Raw genomic sequence first — 21,734 nt, forward strand, 5'->3', positions numbered from 1 at the left:
TACATGTGTGCCTATGGCTCATTCATGCTGATGTATGGCAGAGGCCATCATGGTATTGTAAAGTAATTATCTTCCAATTAAAATAAATTAATTAGTTACAACACACACACACAAATATATCCATGATAAAGCATACTTTCTGAAGTATTACTTGGCTCGCAGAAAGAAACACAAGCCTCTAGAAATGGAAAAAAACACAACAGCAACAAACTAAATACAGAAAGCTAACAATGGAGTGGGAAGTGGTAACCACTAAACATTATTCACTTGGAAAATGCAAGATTAGAGGTGGCCCAGTAAAAGTGCTAATGTTGGGTCCCAGAGACTAAGCCTTGGGCTTTCTTCAAAGTAGGCAATCTGGGTGTAGGAGGAAGCCAGGATTCCAGAAGAGAAAAAATGCAAATCATCTCTTCAGGAAGCATCTATCACTTATGCCCTGAGGATTTCATGGTTAAGATTAGCCAAATTATTAGTCACACAAGCAAAGATTGGAAAACACTCATGCAATTAAACCATCATGAATGAGACTCAGAAGAAACAAAATGGCAAATAAATAATGAACTGATTCATGATATACATGCTGAAGTATCTAAGGGAAATACACTGATGTCTGCCTTTTACTTTTAAGTACACAAAATTGGTGGATAAATACCAGGATGGCTAGATGGACAGATAAGCAATAAAGCAAGAAAAATATATTAATGGCAGAATCTAGATATATGTGTGCTCACAGTAAAATTCTTTCCATTTTTATGTGTATATTTGAAAATTCTCATAAAATATTGGAAAAAATAACAACCGGAAAAATAGTCAGGTGCCTGCATCCAAAGATAAACATAATGTCAACCAGAAATAATTACTGTGGTAGCCCTATTTCTGTGAGTCTTACTCAGCTTATAACCAATCTGTTAGTTATTCTTCCTCTTATAAAAAACAGCTATTATGAGCCTCTGTTTCATACGAAACCCTCCTTCTACAGCAACAGGCCTGGGAGACAGTTGCATGAAAAGCAGCCACACACACAAACTGATCAGAAAGACATAAAGCAGAAAACTAGTGACAGACAAACGGACAAGCAAACAGCAGGGCTGATACAGAATATTTCCGGGGCATGCGAGGTGTTACCATTTGCTGGGGATATCTATTGGATCCTCACAAAATCTTGTGAAACAGGGAGGACTCTCTAAGATACCGGCCTGAGGACAACAGATGGCTTCCTCATGGAAGGTGAGCCCTAGCTCTTCAAAAAAGCTCCTACCACAACAAAATAGTGGACATTAGATTACTCTGAACAGACAGAATGTTTCACTGTTCCACAAACACATCATGAATGTTTTCAGCAATCATCCTGAAACCTCATTGTTTATCCCCACCTACTTTGTATTCTTAACTCCAACTCTACCCTATTCTAAATTCTTAGCTTTGAAGCCCTGTGTGCTGTGTTTAGTTGCTCAGCGTGTCTGACTCTCTGCGACCCCATACACTGTAGCCCACGAGGCTCCTCTGTCTATGGGGATTCTCTAGGCAAGAATACTGGAGCAGGTTGCCATTCCCTTCTCTAGGGGATTGTCCTAACCCAGGGATCGAACCCAGGTCTCTCACATTGCAGGATTCTTTACCATCTGAGCCACCAGGGAAGCCCATTTGAAGCCCTATTCTGATCCTATTGCTGGCACTTTGAAGTTAGTATTTTTGTCTCTCTAGTGTCTGACTCAATTTTTGTTCAAGAATTCTGGCTTTGATTTCCCTATCTCTTTCTGTCTAGGCTTCCTGGAACAGGGCCCCACCCTATTTTGGCCCATAAAAGCTAACTCCTGAAATCAGCTGGAAGAGTTCCACTCACATCAATTTCTCACTAAAGGAAACTTTGGATACACAGTCATCTAGTTCCTCTCCAATTGATTCCTCTTCTGTCCTTCCTGACTTTGTTCTTAGAGTGACAACTCAGCCTTCATTTGTCCCTATCCTCATTCTAATTTGGCATTCTGCAGCTCTTGATGGTGTTCCAACAACTTACTCCTTAGTATTCTAATCTTGATCAGTCTCCTATTGATGGCTTTGGTTCTAGTTAATGAGTACTGTCAGAGAGGCACACTCTGTTTCCACGAATCAGACAGTAGACAAATAGGGCAAATGTATACTGTTAATTTCCATTCAGGAGCTACAGATAATCAAAGAGATCTAATCATTTGCCTATGGTTCCATGGCAAGTAAGCTGCAGATATGTAATCAGAACCCAGTATTCTACTATTCCTTTCAGCTTTTGAAAAGTACCATAGTCATAAGAAGAAGAATTATAGTACTAATAGTATTTATAATCATAATCTATAATAATCATTTGTATTCAGCGCCTACTTACTTCTGTGCTCTCATTTAAACCTCACCACAATTCTATGAAGCATCTTAATGCCTGACCCAGAGTAGACACTCAGTAAATATCCTTTACAAGTGAAAAAATAGACAAATGTAAATTTTCACATAGCTATTATCTTCACTTACAGATAAGAAAAACAAGGTATAGATTTTTACCAAGGTCATACACCTAGATGATGATTTAAAACCAGACTGGTCTGTCTTCAGAATCTATCTTTTTCCACTTTTTCACATAGCATTTCACTCCCATCATAAAAGAAGAGGGTGTCAAACATCCCAACAGAAATCAACTTAAGGAAGTTCTCAGATAATATACTTTTACTATATAAAATAGACTAGAAATACAGTTGGGTCCCTTATTATCAATAGAATAGAGACGTATATTTTTGTGATTTTCTGAAAAACAGATATAAATATAATTCTAACACAAAATTCAGGAGGAAACTGGGATACTCCAGTAACAGCTCGAACCTGATTTTGGACAGTAGTTCTCCTCTATCTGCACAGTCCACACTGACTTGTCGAATCAGTTCATGAAATACTGTATTATAAATGGTCTGTTCCTTCTTCAGTATATGAAGCAGTTTGTGCATCTGGCAAAAGATAAGTAAGATAATCAGTATTTATTATAGTCTTGCCAGTAAAAGACATCTTAGGGGGTAAGCACTCTGAAGTTTTAGTGTAAGTTTTTGAAATACCTAGATTAATTTGTTCACTTACATTTTTCTTTATAAATATATATAAAAATGATACATTAATAAACTGTCTAATCATTTACCTCTTTATATGATGCACTGAGAAAGTCACAGTATTACTGCTATGTTATACCTGCCAAAAATACAAAGCCTAAATTGAATAATTACACATCAGACAAACCAAAATTGAGGAACATTCTGTAGATATCAAAGTTAAGAAAACCAGAGAACAGTCTCAGGAACACAACAACTAAAAGTACTGTGTGACCCGGGATCCTGAAATAGAGGGGGAAATAGCTATAAAAACCATTATAGGTACAGCTAATAAAATTTGAAACTTGAATATGAACTATATTAGATAATATTATCATATCAACATTAAATTTCCTGATTTTAATAACTATATTATAGACATATAAGAGAATGTCCTTATTCATAGGAAACATACCCGAAAATGTTTGGTGATAAAGATGCATGAAGTTGTCCGCTTACTCTAAAATGGTTCAGGAAAAAACCCATACACATAGAGGATGTATACAGAGAGAGAAAGAGAATGATAAAGCAAACAGGGCACAATGTAAACAATGAATCTGGGTAAAGATTACATAGGAGTGCCTTACACTGAACTTGTCTATAAATTTCAAATTCTATAAAAATAAAACTTTACAAAACAAAAGAGAAATAGCCCCACAAAGAAGAAAAAAAATCTATATCTATGTAAGACTGAGAAAGCTCTTTCATTAGGTACAAAATAAAAAGCACAAGTGGTAAGAAAGCATGGTTTAATTGGCAGCGTTTTTAGTGGTACATAAAATAAGGGTCTCATTATCAATGGTGCCTTATATTTGATTAAATACAATAACAATAATAAAAAATTATACAGTGCTTACCACATGTCAAGCATTGTCCTAAGCACGTTACATTCATTACGTCATTCAATCTCCACAACAACCTTATGAGGTAAACAGTATTATCTGTAATTTACAGATGAGGAAATCAAGGCACAAATACATTAAATGACCTGCCCAACGTCACCAACTAATAAATGGCATGGTCAGGATTCCAATCCAGGCATTTTACCTCCAGAGCACATGCTCTTAACCACTAGTTTTCATTGATGTTTGCAATTACCTTGGTTGGCCCTGTATATTCCTGATTTTCCACACCAGCCCTCTCTAGCATAGTGTCCATCACATCATTCAGTTGGACCACTTCTATTCTCTTATTAGGTTTCCTAAAAGGTTAATATGGCAGATTTATATAATTAATGTTACAATAGGTCATGCTCAACAGGCAAAAGGAACATAATATGTATAAAGAAAATGTACATACTATGGAATATTAACGGCATTTTAAAGCATTATACCTGTATGTACTAATCTTGTGGAATATCAATAATACAGTAAAACAAAATACCAAAACAAAACAAAAACCAAAAAAATACAAATAGTATGATCCTCTTTTTCATAAAGAAAATAATGTTCTGTTCTCCTCCCTCAAAAATAATTTTATATACCTATTGTGTAAGACTATAACATAGAAAAATGTGGAGTGATAAATATCATGTTGTTAATATTGGCTACAAGTTGTTAATATTGGCTAACAAGGTGTTAATACCAGATACCTCACAATCAAAAAGAAAATGGACAAAGGATAGATAAGGAAAAAAAGCCTATAGCAAAATGGGAGAAATACTAATAGTTAAATGTAGAATATAAAGGTATCTTATATACATATTCAGTAATCCCACTTAAAAGACTTGAAACCAAGATCTCAAAGAGAGGGACTTCCTGGTGGTCCAGTGAATCCACAGTTCCACTGCACAGGGCACAGGGTTGATTTCCAGTCAAGGAACTCAGATCCTGCCTGCTGCAAAGTGTGGCTCCCCCACCCCCCAAAAAAGGATCTCAGAGAGAGATTAGCAGTCCCGTGTTCACTGAAGCTCTATTCACAATAGCCAAGATGTGGAAACAACCTAAATGTTCGTCGATGAATGAATGGATAAAGAAAAAGTATATACACATACACAGGAATATTATTCAGCCTTAAAAAAAAAAAGAAAATTCTGCACTATGCAACAACATGAATGTAACAAGAGGATATTATGCTAAGTGAAATAAGCCAGTCACAGAAGAACCAGCACTGCTTGATTTCATTTACGTGAGGTACCTAAAATGGTCAAACTCATAGAATCAGAGAGTTTAATAGCGGTCTGCAAGGGCTGTGCGGAGAAGGAAATGAGAAGTTGCTAATCAAGGACATAATATTTCAATAATGCAAGGCTCTAGAGTTTTGTTGTATAACACTGTGCCTATAATTATCAACACTGTATTTCATCCTTACAATTTTATTAAGAGGGTAGATTTCATGTTAAGTATTCTTTCCACAATAAAATTTAAAAGAGCACTGTATTGCACACAAAATTTTATTAATAGGGTAGATCTCATGTTAAATATTCTTCCCACAATAAAATTTAAAAACAAGAACAACAAAAAATATTAAAATGATAATTTTAAAAAAGTGTTTTCTAGCACTTTGATGTTATTATAAATATGTAAAGAATCAATATGCAGTTGGACAAAGAAAGCACTGACTAAATGATAGAAATGTAGGCAATCACTGTCTTGGGTTTCTAAGATAATTTTATTGTTTTTGTGTAATAAACTACCAATAAAAAGGAAAAAAAAAATATAGTTATTCTTTCTTAAAAACATTCTCAAAATAAACTGTACTTACATGGATGGGAAGAGCAGTAGCCTATTTTCACTATCTGTGAGGAGAGTAGTATATTTGCTGCAATAAATAAGACAGGCAAATGCTATTGTAAGAAAATCGTTTGGCCTATTTATCACATAACAAAACATGAAAAACTTAAGATCTCAAAGAATTGAGAAGCTTGGAGACAATCAGAAAGGTCCATTGTTTTACACACAAGATCATACTTAAATGGCCTTAGACATCTACGGACACAGATATAATGATACTTAGATTTAAAACATTTAAGAAAGAGAGCTTTAATCACATTTTCCAATATATCACAACACAAAAATTTCTTTGATTCATTAAAAAAAAATGACCTATCAAAGGTGGAAGAATGTTCTAAGAACACCGAAGTCAACAAAGTTAAGTGACTAAACAGGTTACAAAATTAATAAGAAGCAGAGATGAAACCAAACCCAGTTTTCCTGATGCCCAACACACACATTTGTCGCCTGGAAATATGTACCTATACCTAAGTGGGTATCACAATGAGAACCACATGGTAATTCTTCAAATTCACTATTATTTAGGTATCTTTTTTCTTCCTCCAGTTGAAAAACATTTACTTTGTTTCTGCCCCCTACTGGACCACAGTTGGTTAATAAGGTCCATTTTCGGAATTTAGATTAGTGAAAAATATTCAGGGACTATAACGGCTCAAAATAGTTTCAAAAGTGAGTGTGTGAGAGGGACTAGAAGCAATGATACCCTGGGAGCAATGAGTACACCTAGCACCCAGATCTTGGTTTCTGAGAACTCTTCTCCACTAAAAGGGAAACAGTACTTCTTGAAGAAGTGACTTATAGCTCATTTCAGAGCTGGAGTTGGGAAATCGAAGATGAATATGAAAATCTCACTGAGCCAGAGAATAAGAGACATTGAAAGAATGATGGGCACATGCCTAAAGAACACAAGAGCCAACTCAAAGGAGCTGGCATTAGAAAAATCAGGAAAAACTTGAACATTAATATAGCAAAGAAATATGACTCATCAAAAAAAGGGAGATATCTGTGAGTCTATATTGTAAAACAGCACTAGCATTTACAAGAATGATGGAGCTAAAAAAGTCATCAACAGGATCTATAACTAGTGCATTGCAAGAAAATACACACTAAAGTATTTGGTGGCAAATAGTCATGAGGGCCTCCAACTTACTCTTGAATAGTTTAAGAGAGAGAGAGTATGTGTGTGTGTGTGTGCGTTAAAGCAAATGAGGCAAAATGTAATTGCTCAGTGAGTCAGGAGAGAGTACATGGGAGTTCCTTGTCCTATTTTTGTAACATTTTTATAACTTTAAAATTATATAAAAAATTAAAAGTCACCCCCCCAAATGAGTTCCATTTAGTTCCCTTTGGCAAAATACTGTTCTGAAACCCACCATTATAAGGAAATGCCATATAACACATGTACTGGATAAGGTGAAATGAATGACAGCTTCTGGATATTTTACTATAAAAACTCGTCCAAAGTTTTAGTTTTTCAAATTTCAAATTATGAAACATTGAAGTGTTGTTTTGGAAAATAAAACCATTTTCAATCTCATAAAGCAGGAATCAAAGAAAACTGGAAATGACTAGTCTGAAGTCTGGAGTTAAGCCCTAGAGCATGCATTATGAGGTTTCAACTTAGAGGGCTACTTTCCTTTGTCATAGCTCAAAACCATTCCTAAAGAGGAAGCAAGCATTCAGAACAAAGATCTAATTTTTTTCATTCAAAATTAAACAATAGGAAAAAGACAGAGAACAATTTAATCACGAAAATCTCAAATTTTTAAAAATTGAAATATAACTGATTTACAATATTATGTTACTTTTAGGTGCACAGCAAAGTGACTCAGTTATATATATTTTTTCAGATTATTTTCCATTATAGGTTATTACAAGATATTGAAGATATTACAGGATATTGAATGTTTTGTAATCGCACAGTTCCCTGCACCACACAGTAAATTCTTGTTGCTTCAAACTCTTTTAAGTAAGACGTTTTTCATTAGTTTTTGATACCTTCCTTAAATTTTATTAGCATGGTAAGCCAAATGTTTAGTCATTTCATTGTAGATATTGACTAGGAAAAGGCTTCCCTGGTGGTTCAGTGGTAGAGAATCTGCCCACCAAATGCAGGAGACATAGCTTCTATCCCTGGGTCGAGAGGATCCCTGGGAGAAGGAAATGGCAACCCACTCCAGTATTCTTGCCTGGGAAATCCCATGGACACAGGAGCCTGGCAGGCTGTAGTCCATGGGGTCACAAAAGAGTAAGACACAACTCAGCGACCAACTGCCTAGGAACATGAGTGAACTGCTCAGGTTCCTCTATGTCTGGTAAGCAGGAAACAGCTCAACTTGTCAGATATTCAGTATATACCCCAGTACTCACTCATCAAAACACTCTAAACCTGAAACTCCTGTATTTGACACAATATGAAATTCTTCAGGAATCAATGTATCTGTTAGTTTCTTTGGCTTAAAAAAAAGAACAAGAATAAAAACATTAGATGAGTCGTATAAATCCTAATTCCTATCCCAAAAGGATACTATTTATTAAGAGATTTTGATTAGAGAAATAACAACACTTAGTAATATGGGTCATGGCAAGGAATAATAAACTTTTAGCAGAAAACAAGTTAAAAAATTAACCATGAATTAAAGAACAATCTTGGTTTTAGTATTAGATACAAAGAAATCTATTGACTTGAAAATTCAAGAGTTATTGAAAATTTACCTTAGCAACCTGCCAAAAATAAGAATTCTACAACTTTTTTTTCTGCCTTTTCTTAAATTGAAATATAGCTGGTTTACGGTGTTGAGTTACTTTTAAGAACTCTACAACTTTAAACTGTGGGTTTCTTAAAAAAAAAAAAAAAAAATCTAGGCTCCTATACTGTATTTTCAAGATTAAATAGCTGTAGTTCGGAAAACTGCTTAAGATATGTTTGATCTTCTCCCAGTAAATTCCCTTTTCTAGAAAAAATTAGAAAGTGCTATGAAAAAATTAGAAAACCTAAACAATGCAGGCTGTTAAAGTTTGGCATGGCTTTATATTTTGAGGATTTGTTTTTTGTTTTTTTTTAAGTCGAGAGAGGGAGAGGAAGTTATTGGTCAAATGCTTTCTTTACCTTATGAGGTACAATGACGCCATCGCGTGACTGCAACGCACGGTCCATTCGTGGGGGACAAACTGCATGCTCCCTCGTCTCTCCTTTAACATATTTAACATCATACAGAAAAGAAATATCCCTAAGATTAAAAAATAAAAGTTTACAAAATAAGTTTTTTGTTTGGCTACTGGATACAAGTGGGAAATGTCCACACACATCCTTCTAGTGGGTAGAAAGGGACACAAAACTCATCTCCTAATCTCATACTTTACTTAGAAGGCTGAGGCATTAGGGTTTTCCCCCACATCCTTCCCCTTCTCCATCTCAAATTTCTTTCTCCTTTCCTTCAACCTCAGGTTAAGATGTATTCTATTCCCCAGGATTATTTCCTCCACTGCAGTCCCTCATTTCATCTTTGCCCACATCCTTGGGGATCTCATTCCATCACTTATAATTTCTGTGTATTTCCTTTTCTCTTGGAATATTCCCTCCGGTCTATAACTCAGGTCGTTTCCTCTTCTAAAAATCTTCCTTTGTGCATTGTAGTTAAGTTACCTTGATCTACCTCTCACTTTCTGTTCAACATTCAACTTCTTAAAATTTCCCTGCAATTCTGATTTCATTCCCATCTCTCTGCTGAAATCATTCTCCAGAAAGCTGAGGATGACTTTCTACAGTTAAGTCACCAGTTCTCATCTTCCACTATTCTCTTGGGGTATTTTCCAGGGTTGATCACCTCACTTTCTAAAAACACTCTCCTCTCCCCTGCCCTCTGTATGACTGGACTCCCTTGGTTCTTTTGTCCCACCCACTCCTTCTTGGACATCTCTGTGACCTCCTGCCTACCAAACGGACATGTTCCACAAGATCCTATCCTCATTCCTCTGTGCTTTCCCTACACTTTCTCCCTTGGCTATGCTATCAAATTTCACCTTATCGTACTTGTTACTTCTAGATACAACTAAATAATTCTCCCCCATTGTAACTTTTCATCCTTCTGTAATCACTAATTCTAACCACCACTCTACTCATCAAAAATCTAGCATTCATAATTGATTCTGTCCCATCCTTTGTCCTCAATATCTGTCACTAACACTTGTTAATTTTATAGTCACCCTCCTCTTGTCTCTTGCCAATGCCAAATCAGGGTAACCTTTGCCATGTAAGGTATGCATCTACAAGGTCCAAGGACTGCCGTGAGGATGTTTCAGAGAGGCCATTATCCTGTCTTACCATACTACAGATCTTCACATTTTTAAAAATTCCTACCTAGATGTCATTTGACATTAAAAGTTTAATGTCAGATTACTGCTGCACTCAGACAGAGCTAATAATTTTTCCAAGTACTTCAAATACCTCATAACTACCAATTATTAAATGTTAATAATTAAAGTCATAGTCCACTGGCATAAAATAAAGTACTAACACTTATGACACCAAAGCTCCAGAACACAGAAGCCTATAGCCTAAATTTCTGCCTCTTTTTCTAGCACTGAGACATAACTGAGTAAAAACACCTTATATTTACACAGCAGTAAGAGCAGTATACAGTTTTACAAGTGCTCTTGTATTCATTATCTCATTTGTGCTTTCTACATCCCTGGGACGTACACAAAATGGAGTGAGTCTATTATTCCCTTTTTACAAATAAGAAATTGAGCTCAGAAAGACTAAATAATCTACCCAAGTATTAGTAACTATAAACTCACTATTAAGTGGTATTTCAGTAAGGAGCATGGCAGGAGTAAGTTTTTTCTGGAGGGAGTAAATTGATAAATGAACCATACACAGAAAATTAGGAGATCACAATCTTCACACGGAAAATGTTGACCCTTTGGATATTTTTAGGAATGATATAAAAACAACAAATGTAACTTGCTGATTTGATCACTTCCTTGATGGTGGTGCAGTGGTAGAGAATCTGCCTGCCGATGCAGGAGGCGCAAGAGACCTGGGTTCGATCCTGGATCTGGAAGATCCCCTGTAGTAGGAAATGGCAACCCACTGCAGTATTTTTGTCTGAAACATTCCATGGACAGAGGAGCCTGGTGCACTACAGTCCATGGGATTGCAAAGAGTCAGACATGACCGAGCAACTGAGCACACACACGTAAAGGTTAAGGGTTTGCTCTGAGGAAAACCAGGGTTTAAGCACTTATTTTTCAAGATTTTGCATGTCATGAAACTATGTTACCTAGCTCTTCTCAGAAGTGCAAATAAAACAGGCCCTAAAGACATTCTGCCTGATATTGTCCTTCCTACTAGGGTACAACAAGGAATAGGAGAGAAAGGGGACAAGTACACAAAGGGACACCAAAGCAAATTTAAATGAGTGAAATGTCAGAAGAGCCAGCTTCCATTGCCATCCTACTAATAATAATCATACACAAAAGGTAGACCTATGCCCTCTTCAGATTGTATGCTGGTTCATTAAAGATACTTCAAGCTTTAAAACTATGATTCTGTGATTTTTTCCAGTTGTGTTCCTCCCAAGGAAATCATACAAAATGAGATAATGACTCTGTTCATCTGCATCTACCCCACTATCTTACTTCTTTACCTTCCAGCTCCCGTTAGGGAAACTGGATGGTCAAGCAGGTATTTGAACTTATTTCTTCGGATAGAGTTATGCCAGACGTGGTCAACAATGCGAGGAAGAGTACCCTGGGGAAAAAAAACAAACAAACCCATGAATACACAGCAGAGGGCGCTCTAGTCAAATGAAATCTATTCTTAATCATTTTTTGAGTACATTAAAGGCATTTGGATATTGTTTAAAAAAAGTATAATTCTTATTTGATAACAAGAAGAAAGACTGAAACTAGAACAACTTTATAGTGAAAGAAAAATATCAAGACTCCAGGCTTCTCCGGTGGTACAGTGGTTAAGAACCTGCCTTGCAATGCAGGGGACAAGGACTTCTCAGGCTGGGGAAGATGCCACAAGCCTCGGAGCAACCGAGTCCGGGCTCCACAACTACTGAGTCCAGGAACCACAACTAACGAGCCCACGGAGCAACCAGCGAAGCCCGGGCACCATAGAGCATGCCTCGGCCATAACCGAGGGGCCACTGCAATGAGAAGCCTGCGTGCTGCAAGTAGAGAGTAGGCCCCGCTCTCTGCAACTAGAGAAAGCCCAGGTGCAGCAACCAAGACCAAGTCAGCCAAATAAACAGATAACTTTTTTTAAAAAAAAGAAAAACATCAAGACTAAGAGTAGTAACGATCATTTAGGTAAATCACATAGAAACAGGTTAATGGATATACTCAAGTATTTTCTTGAAAGTATTCATGCAAAATATTTTAGCTGTCAATCTGGGAAATTAATTTTAAAATATCTTTAAGACAATCTGGAATATAAAATATATTAAATAAATACTTAATGAACTAGATGTCAAGATAAATGTTCCCAAGTACTTTATACACACATACACACACACATATACATACACACCTTTGGAGTTTTAATTTTCTTAGGAGGCAGTAAGTTTTCAGGACAAGGACCAGCATTGGCTGCATTGGTCAGAGAAAGCAGAACTTCCTCAGGGATGAACTCGTTTTGAAGGGAAGTAGGAAGGGGTTTTGACCGATCCACCAAAATTTTTTTCTCCTCTAGTTCAGGAAGTCCTAAGAAAATAATGGGAAAGAAAAGCTTACTGTAGTTTTTTTTTTTTAGTTAGTTAGAAATTCCCAGGCTGTCTCATCAATCCTATATATATGTTGCTGACAGAGAACCATTGCTTCCGGTTGCCAAGAATAGCAACAATATTTAAAACACTGAATCATCTAGTCAAGAAAAAAAAAAACCTCATACTGTCTGCCCTACTCATGTTACCGAAATCACAAATCCATGTGTCCTATGCACAGTGAGGCCCAACAATATTAAACGTTAATGTTTGGAACACAGAAAGGTTTATTACAGATTCACATGAGGAGATGGGCAGCTCATACCCTGAGAACCCCAGAGTTACTGAAAGCTTTCAGTAAGTCCCTTTAAAAGCAAAAGGTGAGGGATGGGCGTGGTTAGTTGTTGCAGACTTCTCAGTGTCAGATTCTTTGTTCTTGAGGTCCGGTCATGGTCAGGTAATGATGTTCCTGTAAAGCTCTACCAGATGAATGGTATTCTCTGTCCTGACAAGAAAGAGCAAGGTTCCAAGGTACGACTTTCACCCTCCAAGGTCCCAGTCCTGACTAAGAGGAGACAGAGCTCAGTTGGCAGCTCCCTCAGGGCCAGGTTCCCACACCCTGCCCAGCTGTCATCCCTGAGGGAGCCAGGCATCCAACCCAACCGGCCCTCTGTCTCCTCAGGCCGCCCAAATGGGGGAAACCAGGTCTCACAGATTGCGACCCAGGCAGACAGCCATTGCTCTTAGGTCACAGAGACAGGGATGAGGGAGAATTTCACTGCTGCCTCAAGGCCTGGACCAAGGCTAGTGGAGGGCCTTAGTGAGGGCTCTGGAGCCCCACAGGACGTAGTCCCCAGGCTGTTCCCTGGGCCCTCTAGCTCACCTGCTGGCCCAAGGCTGGGTAAGCTGGAGGGCCTCCAGGAGAAGGCCTGTATCTGTCTCTTACCTCACTCTCCACCTGATGACCACCACACCAGTGATCCTTGATTGAATCATTTCCCCAGTGATCCCTCATTGACAGTTATCAGTGGGCCACTGCGGTGCTGACCAATGGCTGAGAAGGACACCTGACAATCCTTCATTAACAGTTGGTTGCTTGCAAGCAGGGCGCACTAAGGCACCAAGCAATGGCTGAGCAAGACCTGTTGCCTAGTAACAGGGTGCGGAGTAATGAGGCACAGTAATGGCTGGCTGCTAAGGGCTGTGCTCATTCTGCTCTGTTACACTCACATCAGTAACATCAGTTCAAAAACTCATGTACAACGATAAACCTCCATTACTCCAAATTCAAAACTGAAAACGACTCACTTCACTTGATCAGTTAACCGGGATAGCATGAGGATATAGGACTGTCTATTTCCCCTTTGATGTGAAAATCACAAAAGAAATCTCTTCTCTTCAAAACTGTCAAATTACTTAGTAATTTTTTCTATCTCAGTTCAAAGGTTAAAATTCAATTGGAACATTTACAGAGTGGAAGGGATTTGAGTTGGATTTAACAGTAGAATTGTGATTGTTAGAAATGAAAAGAGTAGAATCAGTTCAGTGCAGTCGCCCAGTCATGTCCAACTCTTTGCAAACCCATGAACTGCAGCACGCCAGGCTTTCCTGTTCATCACTAACTCCCAGAGCTTGCTCAAAAACAAACAAATAAAAGAGTAGAATAATCTGAGCAAACTAGTAAGTTAACAGTACAAAGAATGTTCTGCACAGTTTAATGAGGAAAGATGAGTTATAAAGAGAAGGTGAACACCTAATACAGGAGAAGTCTCCTATGTAGTTAGTCAAGGAAGGCTGAGCTGTCACTCTTCTTAAAGAACTCTCCACTAATCTATGCTTCTCACATAGCATGGTTTATTTTAATTTTTGTAAGGATGTATCATGCTTTGATGACCATCAAAACACCTGAAGTTCACATTACCAAATCTCTATCTCTTGAGAGTTTGGGACTGAGTCAGAATATCAGAAGAAATAAGAAAAAAAAAAGGTAAGTGGACTGTAGCAGAGTCTCTCCTAAAAACAAGATGTAGGTGAGCTGGAGGAACCTTTAACATAAGGAGGGGAGAAATGAGTCTGGCAGATTCTTATTCTAGAACAGATCTGCACATCTATATATGAATGAAAATCTTATATAAGTACCTTCATTCAGAGTAATTACTAAAACCTGATACAAATTAGTTCCTTAACAAAAATCCCCCCCAAAACCCCCAAAAGTACTGTTTCAAACCACCACTGGTACTTAAAATAGGTTGAATTCAGAACAATATAAAACTCATCAGCATTTGAAAAAAAAAATAACAATCCTTACGCGGAGTAGTGAAACAGTACTGCAAAATATTATAAACGGCAAGGTTTTTTGATTTTATTTAAACAAGTATATTGGTAAAACAAAACTAAAGTATCCTGAAATCCCAGATTAAGGAAAATAGTGAATGGCTGTGATTTCTGATTATGGTCACGATTACTTAGGCCTGGAAGAACGTTACCTGTCTCATCCTTGGATGCAGAGATTTTCAAGCTTTTGCCCTCAGGTGTTGACGTGGAGGGTGTTTTCGGGAGTGACATTATAAGCAATGCCTAGCACTCTCTGTAATTAGTTGAAATACCCCTCCGGAAAGCTAATCTACAAACATATCAGCGGTATACAGTACTGGGATTTGGCAGGGCTGCAACACAGACCTGCAGGGAAAAAAGACAGACGTAGAAGGGAAGGTAGGGAGGGATACCCGTTTAGTGTTCATGTTAAATTTGGAGTTTACAATTCATCTACCTTGGGTTTTCTTTGGGGAGACTTCTGGGCTCTCCCAAGATATCTGACGCAACTAAAACACCTGTGGGAGGCCCAGAGTCTGGGCCCAGGCCGGGAAGGACACGCTGGACCCACCCCTCCGACCACCGGCACCACCTAGGGGCGCCCCTGGCTCGAGGCGAGTCGGCCGGATCCTGGCTTCCCCACAGGCCGCCCTCGCGCTCGCAGCTTCACCGACTCGAGGTCGGGCAGAGCTCGACCTCGTTTCTGCCGTCAGAAGTGATGGGAAACGGACACTTGCAACCCGTACCCGTAAATTGTGTTTCCCGCCAGACATCTTGTCGCCACGCCTTTTCCCGAACGCCTTCGTGTCGTCATGGAAACCCAGGACCCCAGCCTTGGCAACCCTCAATGGCGGCTGCCTTCGGCGGTGCCGGCGGACGACGGAGACGGCTAAGAAACAATCTCTCGGAGATCGGATGTGTTTTAAACCATAACCCACTTTCAGTTGCATGAAGAATAAAAATGTTTAATCGAGCCGTTCTCACGGAGTCAGAAAGTGCCTGGATCCCGGGGCTTCCGAAGCGTGTGGGCGCCAGTGCGCAGGCGCTAGCCAGGGTCGCTCTCCGCCTCCTCCACCTCCCCACTCTCCCACCTTGGGACCTAAGGCGGGGTCCGACTTGAAAGAGTGTTTCGCATCCCTTCATTCCGCTTTTTTGTTGTTTCCTCTGTTTTTCCACAAGCCAAATACAGGGGGAAATGGGGTGATCAACAAGTATTGAGATCCCATCAACTGAGGCATTATTGCGGATGCTGCCTCTGTCCTTGGCATTTTCACCGAGTCTTCCTTGGATACGTTAAGCGCCACTAGCGCCCGCGCACCTCATACCCCAACCCCTACCCAAACCCTAAAGGAAATCAGTCCTGAATATTCATTAGAAGGACTGATGCTGAAGCTGAAACTGCAATACTTTGGCCACCTGATAAGAACTGACTCATTTGAAAAGACCCTGATGCTGGGAAAGATTGAAGGCAGGAGGAGGAGAGGACAGAGGATATGATGGCTGGATGGCATCACCGACTCAATGGACATGAGTTTGAGTAAACTCCGGGATTTGGTGATGGACAGGGAGGCCTGGCATGCTGCAGTCCATGGGGTCGCAAAGAGTCGGACAAGACTGAGCGAATGAACTGAACTGAACCCCAACCCCCACTTTCCCTGCAGGCGGAAGGCATTCCTAGGTACAGACTTTTTAGCTGAAGGTCGGTGAGGAGATTGCATCTCAGGCAGAGACAACCCGACCAAATCGTTGGTCTTACTGCTTAAAAACCTGTTCACAGTAAGTTATGTGAAAAATACATTGGAACAGAGGAGCTGAAAACCCCCTCTTGACACTACCCTGACTGGCTCTGCTCTACCCGACCCACAGCAAAGCCATTTGACTGACACCTGATTGTGATACAATCAGGATAATATACGTTACCGCAAGGTGCTAAGCAAGGAGAGTAGGCTCAAAAGACCAGAACTCCCTGATGGCTCTCAGGGAGGCGTTTTTAAAGTCAAGGTGAGAAACTGGCACAGGCACCTGATCAGCTCGTGGACGTTTTTCTGATTGATTCCTGATTAGTGGTGAGTTAACCAGGTGATATTTCAGGAGTCAACATTAACCTTATGGTTCCAAACGGTCTGGGGTCTATGTGCTTTCATGAGCATTCAACCTCTTCCGTCTGGCGGTGGGGTTACTATCTGTAAAACAACTGGAGGATATGGCTCAGAATATTTATCTATAGGCTTTGAGTAGGAACTAACTGTCCTTGACTTGCTTATAGTAAAACTGTTATCTTATCTTGTTTTCCTTTGTTTCTAAGTGTTCTCACTTCCCTAAATTTGCTCTTTGGAACTTGGGAAAGGCCTAGAAGGCTAAAGCTTTTCTGCAAACAGGAAGCAGGGGATGTGAGGTGGGATGTCTGTCCCCTGGAAGGCCTCGGAGTCCTGCTGCTCGGATTCAGGATCATTTTGTATTAAGATGGAATCTTTATGCCAAGTAGTGCTGGTGGAATCCCTGCATTTAGATGAAACCATTAGGCGTCATTTCAGGGGCTCTGAAGAGCTGCAGTACCATAGTCCTTTATGTCTCAGTGCAGAAGAGAATTTAGCAAGAGGCAAAGTGATAGAAAAGACTCAAGAGTCCCTTGGACTTTAAGGAGATCAAACCAGTCAATCCTAAAGGAAATCAGTCCTGAATATTCACTGGAAGGACTGATGCTGAAGGTGAAACTCAATACTTTGGCCACCTGATGCAAAGAACTGACTCATTGGAAAAGACCCTGATGCTGGGAAAGACTGAAGGCAGGAGGAGGGGATGACAGAGGATGAGATGGTTGGATGGCATCACCATCCAACTGTATGGACATGAGTTTGAGCAAGCTCTGGAAGTTGGTGATGGACAGGGAAGCCTGGCATGCTGCAATCTATGGGGTCGCAGAGTGGGACATGACTGTGCACACAAAGTGATAGACAGGAAATAATTTATTAGAATAGGGTATTTGTGAGGTTTACAAGCGGGTGGGAAATTTCACACCAGGAAAACTTGGGCTACTGTTTTATAATCCAAGGAAAAGTGGGGAGAACTTCTTTGACTTTCTTGAGTAGACATCATGCTTCCATCATCAGCTCCTCCTCCAGGTTGAGCAGGGGAGTTTTCTTGTCCCTACATGGTCAGGCAAGGTCTGCTTATGTGTGCAGAGAGCATGTCCTAGGGATCATTAACCTACTGAGCTCACTGGGCAGGATGTGGGTCTCACACCACCATTGGTTTATTATTTAGGGCATGTCTCATGCTTTTGTTGCTAAGCAAACCTGCTGTACTGCATAATCATTAACTTATAGGGGTCTCCCATATTTTTTCTTTTTACAACCCCCTAATGGGATTAATTTTCACCACATTGTTCTTTAGTCACTAAGTCATTTCCAACTCTTCTGCAACCCCATGGACTACATCCCACCAGGCTCCTCTGTCCATGGGATTTTCCAGGCAAGAATACTTAAGTGGGTTGCCATTTCCTTCTCCAGGAGACCTTCCCAACTCAGGAATCAAACCCACATCTCCTGCTTGACAGGTAGATTCTTTACCACTGAGCTACCTGGGAAGACCATGTCCCTTTACTCTGTCCCTATCACGCCCTACTCCAGGTGTTTACCCTTTTATGCTTAAAAGCACGTAAAGGGGAATGATTCATCAGTGGTTACTTCCAGGTGAGAAGGGACGTAGGCCTGCCTGGAGAAGGAGTAAAAACTTGGCTGAATGTCCATTCTCTATTAGGAGAACTGCAAGTCAATGTCATTCTGGTTAGCATCATCCTTTTAGCCCTCTTAGATGTTAAGTATTGGAGGATGAGTCTACAAAAAATTTAAGAGAAATACAGCAGTAAGCATTAGAAAGTCATTAAGAGAGATTATGACCATGATTTTGAAGATTCAAACTGTTTTCCCCCAAGCAGTTTCCAAATCTGGAAGAGGATCACTTAAGGCCTCAATCTGTTTGTTTTTAGTTAGGCCCAAAATGTTTTATATTTAAGGGTCTATTGAGTCTTCTCAGTATAGATTTAATCTCTTTTCATTTTTTGTTAATATCCTTTGATGATGAAAATGGCTTCCTTACCCCTAGAAGGACAGAATTGTTTTTTGGTGTTCGTTATATAGATGGCATCTCTAGGCAAAGCCACTTTTGGACTTGGACCCCAGTGGCCTTTGGATTGTGAAAGCATCAAAGGCTGAGGGACCCCCATCACTCTCTAGCATCTGAGGCACTTCCTCTTCCAATGCTCTGTGTGTTAGTTGCTCAGTCGTATCTACTCTTTGTGGCCCCATGGACTGCAGCCCACCAGGCTCCTCTGTCCATGGAATTCTCCAGGCAAGAATATTGGGAGTAGGTAGCCATTGCCTTCTCCAGGGGATCTTCCCGACCCAGAGATCAAACCCGGGTCTCCTGCACTGCAGGCGGATTCTTTACCATCTGAGCCACCAGGAAAGCCCCTCCAATGCCCTGGCTGCTTGCAAAGGGCACATCAATCACAATCTTCCCTCCAGTGTCCCTTCTGTCCACACAGGGCACACTGATTTTGTCTTGGTACCCACAGGCCTTGTGGCCCACCATGGCCAGATTGGCACAGAAAGCCTGGTCTCCCTTTTGGTTGTCCTGAGTGGACAAAGCCATTGTCACCATTTGGGCCTTTTGTTTATTTCTCTGGGTGTGTTCCACCTTTTTGGTCATATCTTTATTATTGAAAAACCAAATAAGCCAGTTGGACCAATATGCTCATAGGGGTCTGAGGACCAGCAATTGTTTTTTACATTTTGTTTCTGACGTCTGGGGCAGACTGGGCTATGAAATGTATAGCCAAAAGGGCCTGTTTCTTGGGGGAAGGGGATCCACATTTGTATACTTTTTAAAAGCTTTCACTAATCTCCCTTGAAAAATGGCAGAATTTTCATCTGGCCCCCGTTGTACTTCTTTCACTTTTTTCATAATTAGCAAATTTCACTGTAACTTTTGTATACCTTCTATTAAAAACAATCATATGGTCCCATCTATCCCTATCAATAAATTTAGTGATTTCATTGTGGATCTGCCTTGAGGACAGCTTTGTTCCCCACCTGGTGTACTGATTGGCCCTCTTGGGCTTGGGCTGTCATTTGGTCAGCATGGACTCTGGCTACCAGTATCATATGCTATTCTTTCTCAGGGGTATGGCAGTGAGATAAAAATCTGTAAATTCCCCCTGGTGAAATCAAAAGATCTGATTAACCAGGTGAACTCCTGTGTGAAATGTTCAGGGTCTTCAGAAAAATCCCCTAACTTATCTGCCAGACTTAGATCAGACACTGAAAAAAGCACATTTCTTGATTTTTATCAGAAATTCCTCTTGCAGGCAGAACCATAGGGACAGTTAGTGATAACTTACATAGCTGTAGGTAATAGCTAGGCCGAAAATTACCCCCTTGGTTAACTTGGAGTACAAAGGAGGTCTCTCCTCACCCTTGGGTGTGTTTCCCCTGGGATAATAGCCTTGGTTGGAGCAGCTTTTTCCATAAATATAGCAGCTTTCACCAGAGCAATAGTTAGCTATTGAAAAATTTTCTTCTCATGTTAAAATCCACAATGTAATTTAAGAATTTAATGACTTTTCTAATGCTTATTGCTGTATTTCTTTTAAATCTTTTTGTAGACTCATCCTCCAATGCCTAACATCTAAGAGGGCTAAAAAGGATGATGCTAACCAGAATGACACTGACTTACAGTTCTCCCAACAGAAAAGGGACAGCCAGATGTTTACTCCTTCATTAGGCTGACCTATGTCTCGTCTCAGCCGGAAGTAGCTAATGATCATCAATTGCCCTTTACCCACTTTTAAGGGTAAAAGGTTAAACAACTGGAGGGGGGAAATGATAGGGACAGAGTAAAGGGACATGCAGGTGATTAAACAGTTAATCCCACTAGGGAGTTGTAAATAGAAAAAAAGAAGGGGGAGAGACCCCTTTAAGTTAATGATTACTCAATAGAGCAGGTTTGCTTAACCACAAAACTGTAAAACAGAAGCATGAGACATGCCCCCAAAATAATAAAACAATGGTGGCGTAAGACTCACACCCTGCCCCGTGAGCTCAGTAAGTTGATGGTTCCTAGGATATACTCTCTAAAAACATAAAAAACAGTAACTTGTAGATCTAGTTTGACCATGTAGGGACAAGAAAACTCCCCTGCTCAACCTGGAGGAACTGACGATGGAAGCATAATGTCTACTCAAGAAAGTCAAAGGAGTTCTTCTCTCCCTCCCCACTTTTCCTTTGATTATAAAACTGTAGCATCAGTAAGTTTTGGGATGCAGCCTTTCTCACCTGTCCACTTGTAAACCCCACAAGTGTCCTATTCTAATAAATCACTTCTTATCTCTCACTTTGCCTCTTGCTAAATTCTTTTCTGTGTTGAGACATAAAGGACTATGGTACCAGAGCTCTTCAGAGCCCCCCAAAATGACACCTAACAGTTTTGTACATGCCTCTAGTCTGAAAAACAAATGTCAGAAGGGGAGAAAATTTCTCTTTTCAGTCATCATATTCCTCAGTACCAACAAGCATAGTGCCTGGCACAAATACCTTCAATACATGATGTTTCAAAATCAACTGGATAGTTCTATTGCTTCATTGCTTTTGTGTTTATATGCTTAGATCTCTGGGTTTTGGGCTAACAGCTGATAGAAATATGAGCAAAGGGTTGAAAATAAAAACTATATAATCTCTATGGCCCCTTTTAATTCTAAACACCTCGGATGTTTAGGCTACCACTTCATTAAGGTACACTAAAGAGCACCACAAAGCATAGTGACGTATCTGCTGGCATAAAGGCTGGCCTTCGGTTGGGAGGGGCATATTCAC

The 21,734-nt window shown here is 39.8% G+C and overlaps 1 protein-coding gene and 1 long non-coding RNA gene across 7 annotated transcripts in view; one reads left to right on the forward strand and one right to left on the reverse strand.

Moving 5' to 3' along the window:
* AXDND1 (axonemal dynein light chain domain containing 1) overlaps positions 1-15,671 on the reverse strand; it is a 69,695-nt gene extending 54,024 nt beyond the window's left edge. For 2 of the 6 annotated variants that reach the window (XR_014052388.1, XM_081485897.1), the window contains exons 1-9: positions 15,609-15,671; positions 15,036-15,228; positions 12,378-12,550; positions 11,485-11,588; positions 8,943-9,063; positions 8,204-8,289; positions 5,805-5,861; positions 4,200-4,302; positions 2,845-2,966 (exon numbers count right to left, since the gene is read on the reverse strand). Coding sequence is in view for 4 of the 6 variants with exons in the window: in XM_081485897.1 (XP_081342023.1) it covers positions 2,845-2,966; positions 4,200-4,302; positions 5,805-5,861; positions 8,204-8,289; positions 8,943-9,063; positions 11,485-11,588; positions 12,378-12,550; positions 15,036-15,114 (845 nt within the window). In the remaining 2 variants the exon portion in view is untranslated. Of the gene's footprint in view, positions 1-2,844; positions 2,967-4,199; positions 4,303-5,804; positions 5,862-8,203; positions 8,290-8,942; positions 9,064-11,476; positions 11,589-12,377; positions 12,551-15,035; positions 15,229-15,319 lie in introns of all 6 variants that reach the window. The other 4 variants (XR_014052387.1, XM_081485896.1, XM_081485899.1 and 1 more) reach the window with 3 other exon arrangements.
* Positions 15,672-16,820: 1,149 nt separating this feature from the next.
* On the forward strand, positions 16,821-19,923 carry LOC145504681 (uncharacterized). The gene is made up of 2 exons (XR_014052391.1): positions 16,821-16,928; positions 17,168-19,923. It is a non-coding gene; the product is annotated as an uncharacterized LOC145504681 (long non-coding RNA).
* Positions 19,924-21,734: the final 1,811 nt, after the last annotated feature.

This window comes from Giraffa tippelskirchi, chromosome 5 (genome assembly GCF_054371585.1).
Source record: "Giraffa tippelskirchi isolate mGirTip1 chromosome 5, T2T-mGirTip1v1.2.pri, whole genome shotgun sequence".
NCBI classification, from domain to species: Eukaryota; Metazoa; Chordata; class Mammalia; order Artiodactyla; family Giraffidae; genus Giraffa; species Giraffa tippelskirchi.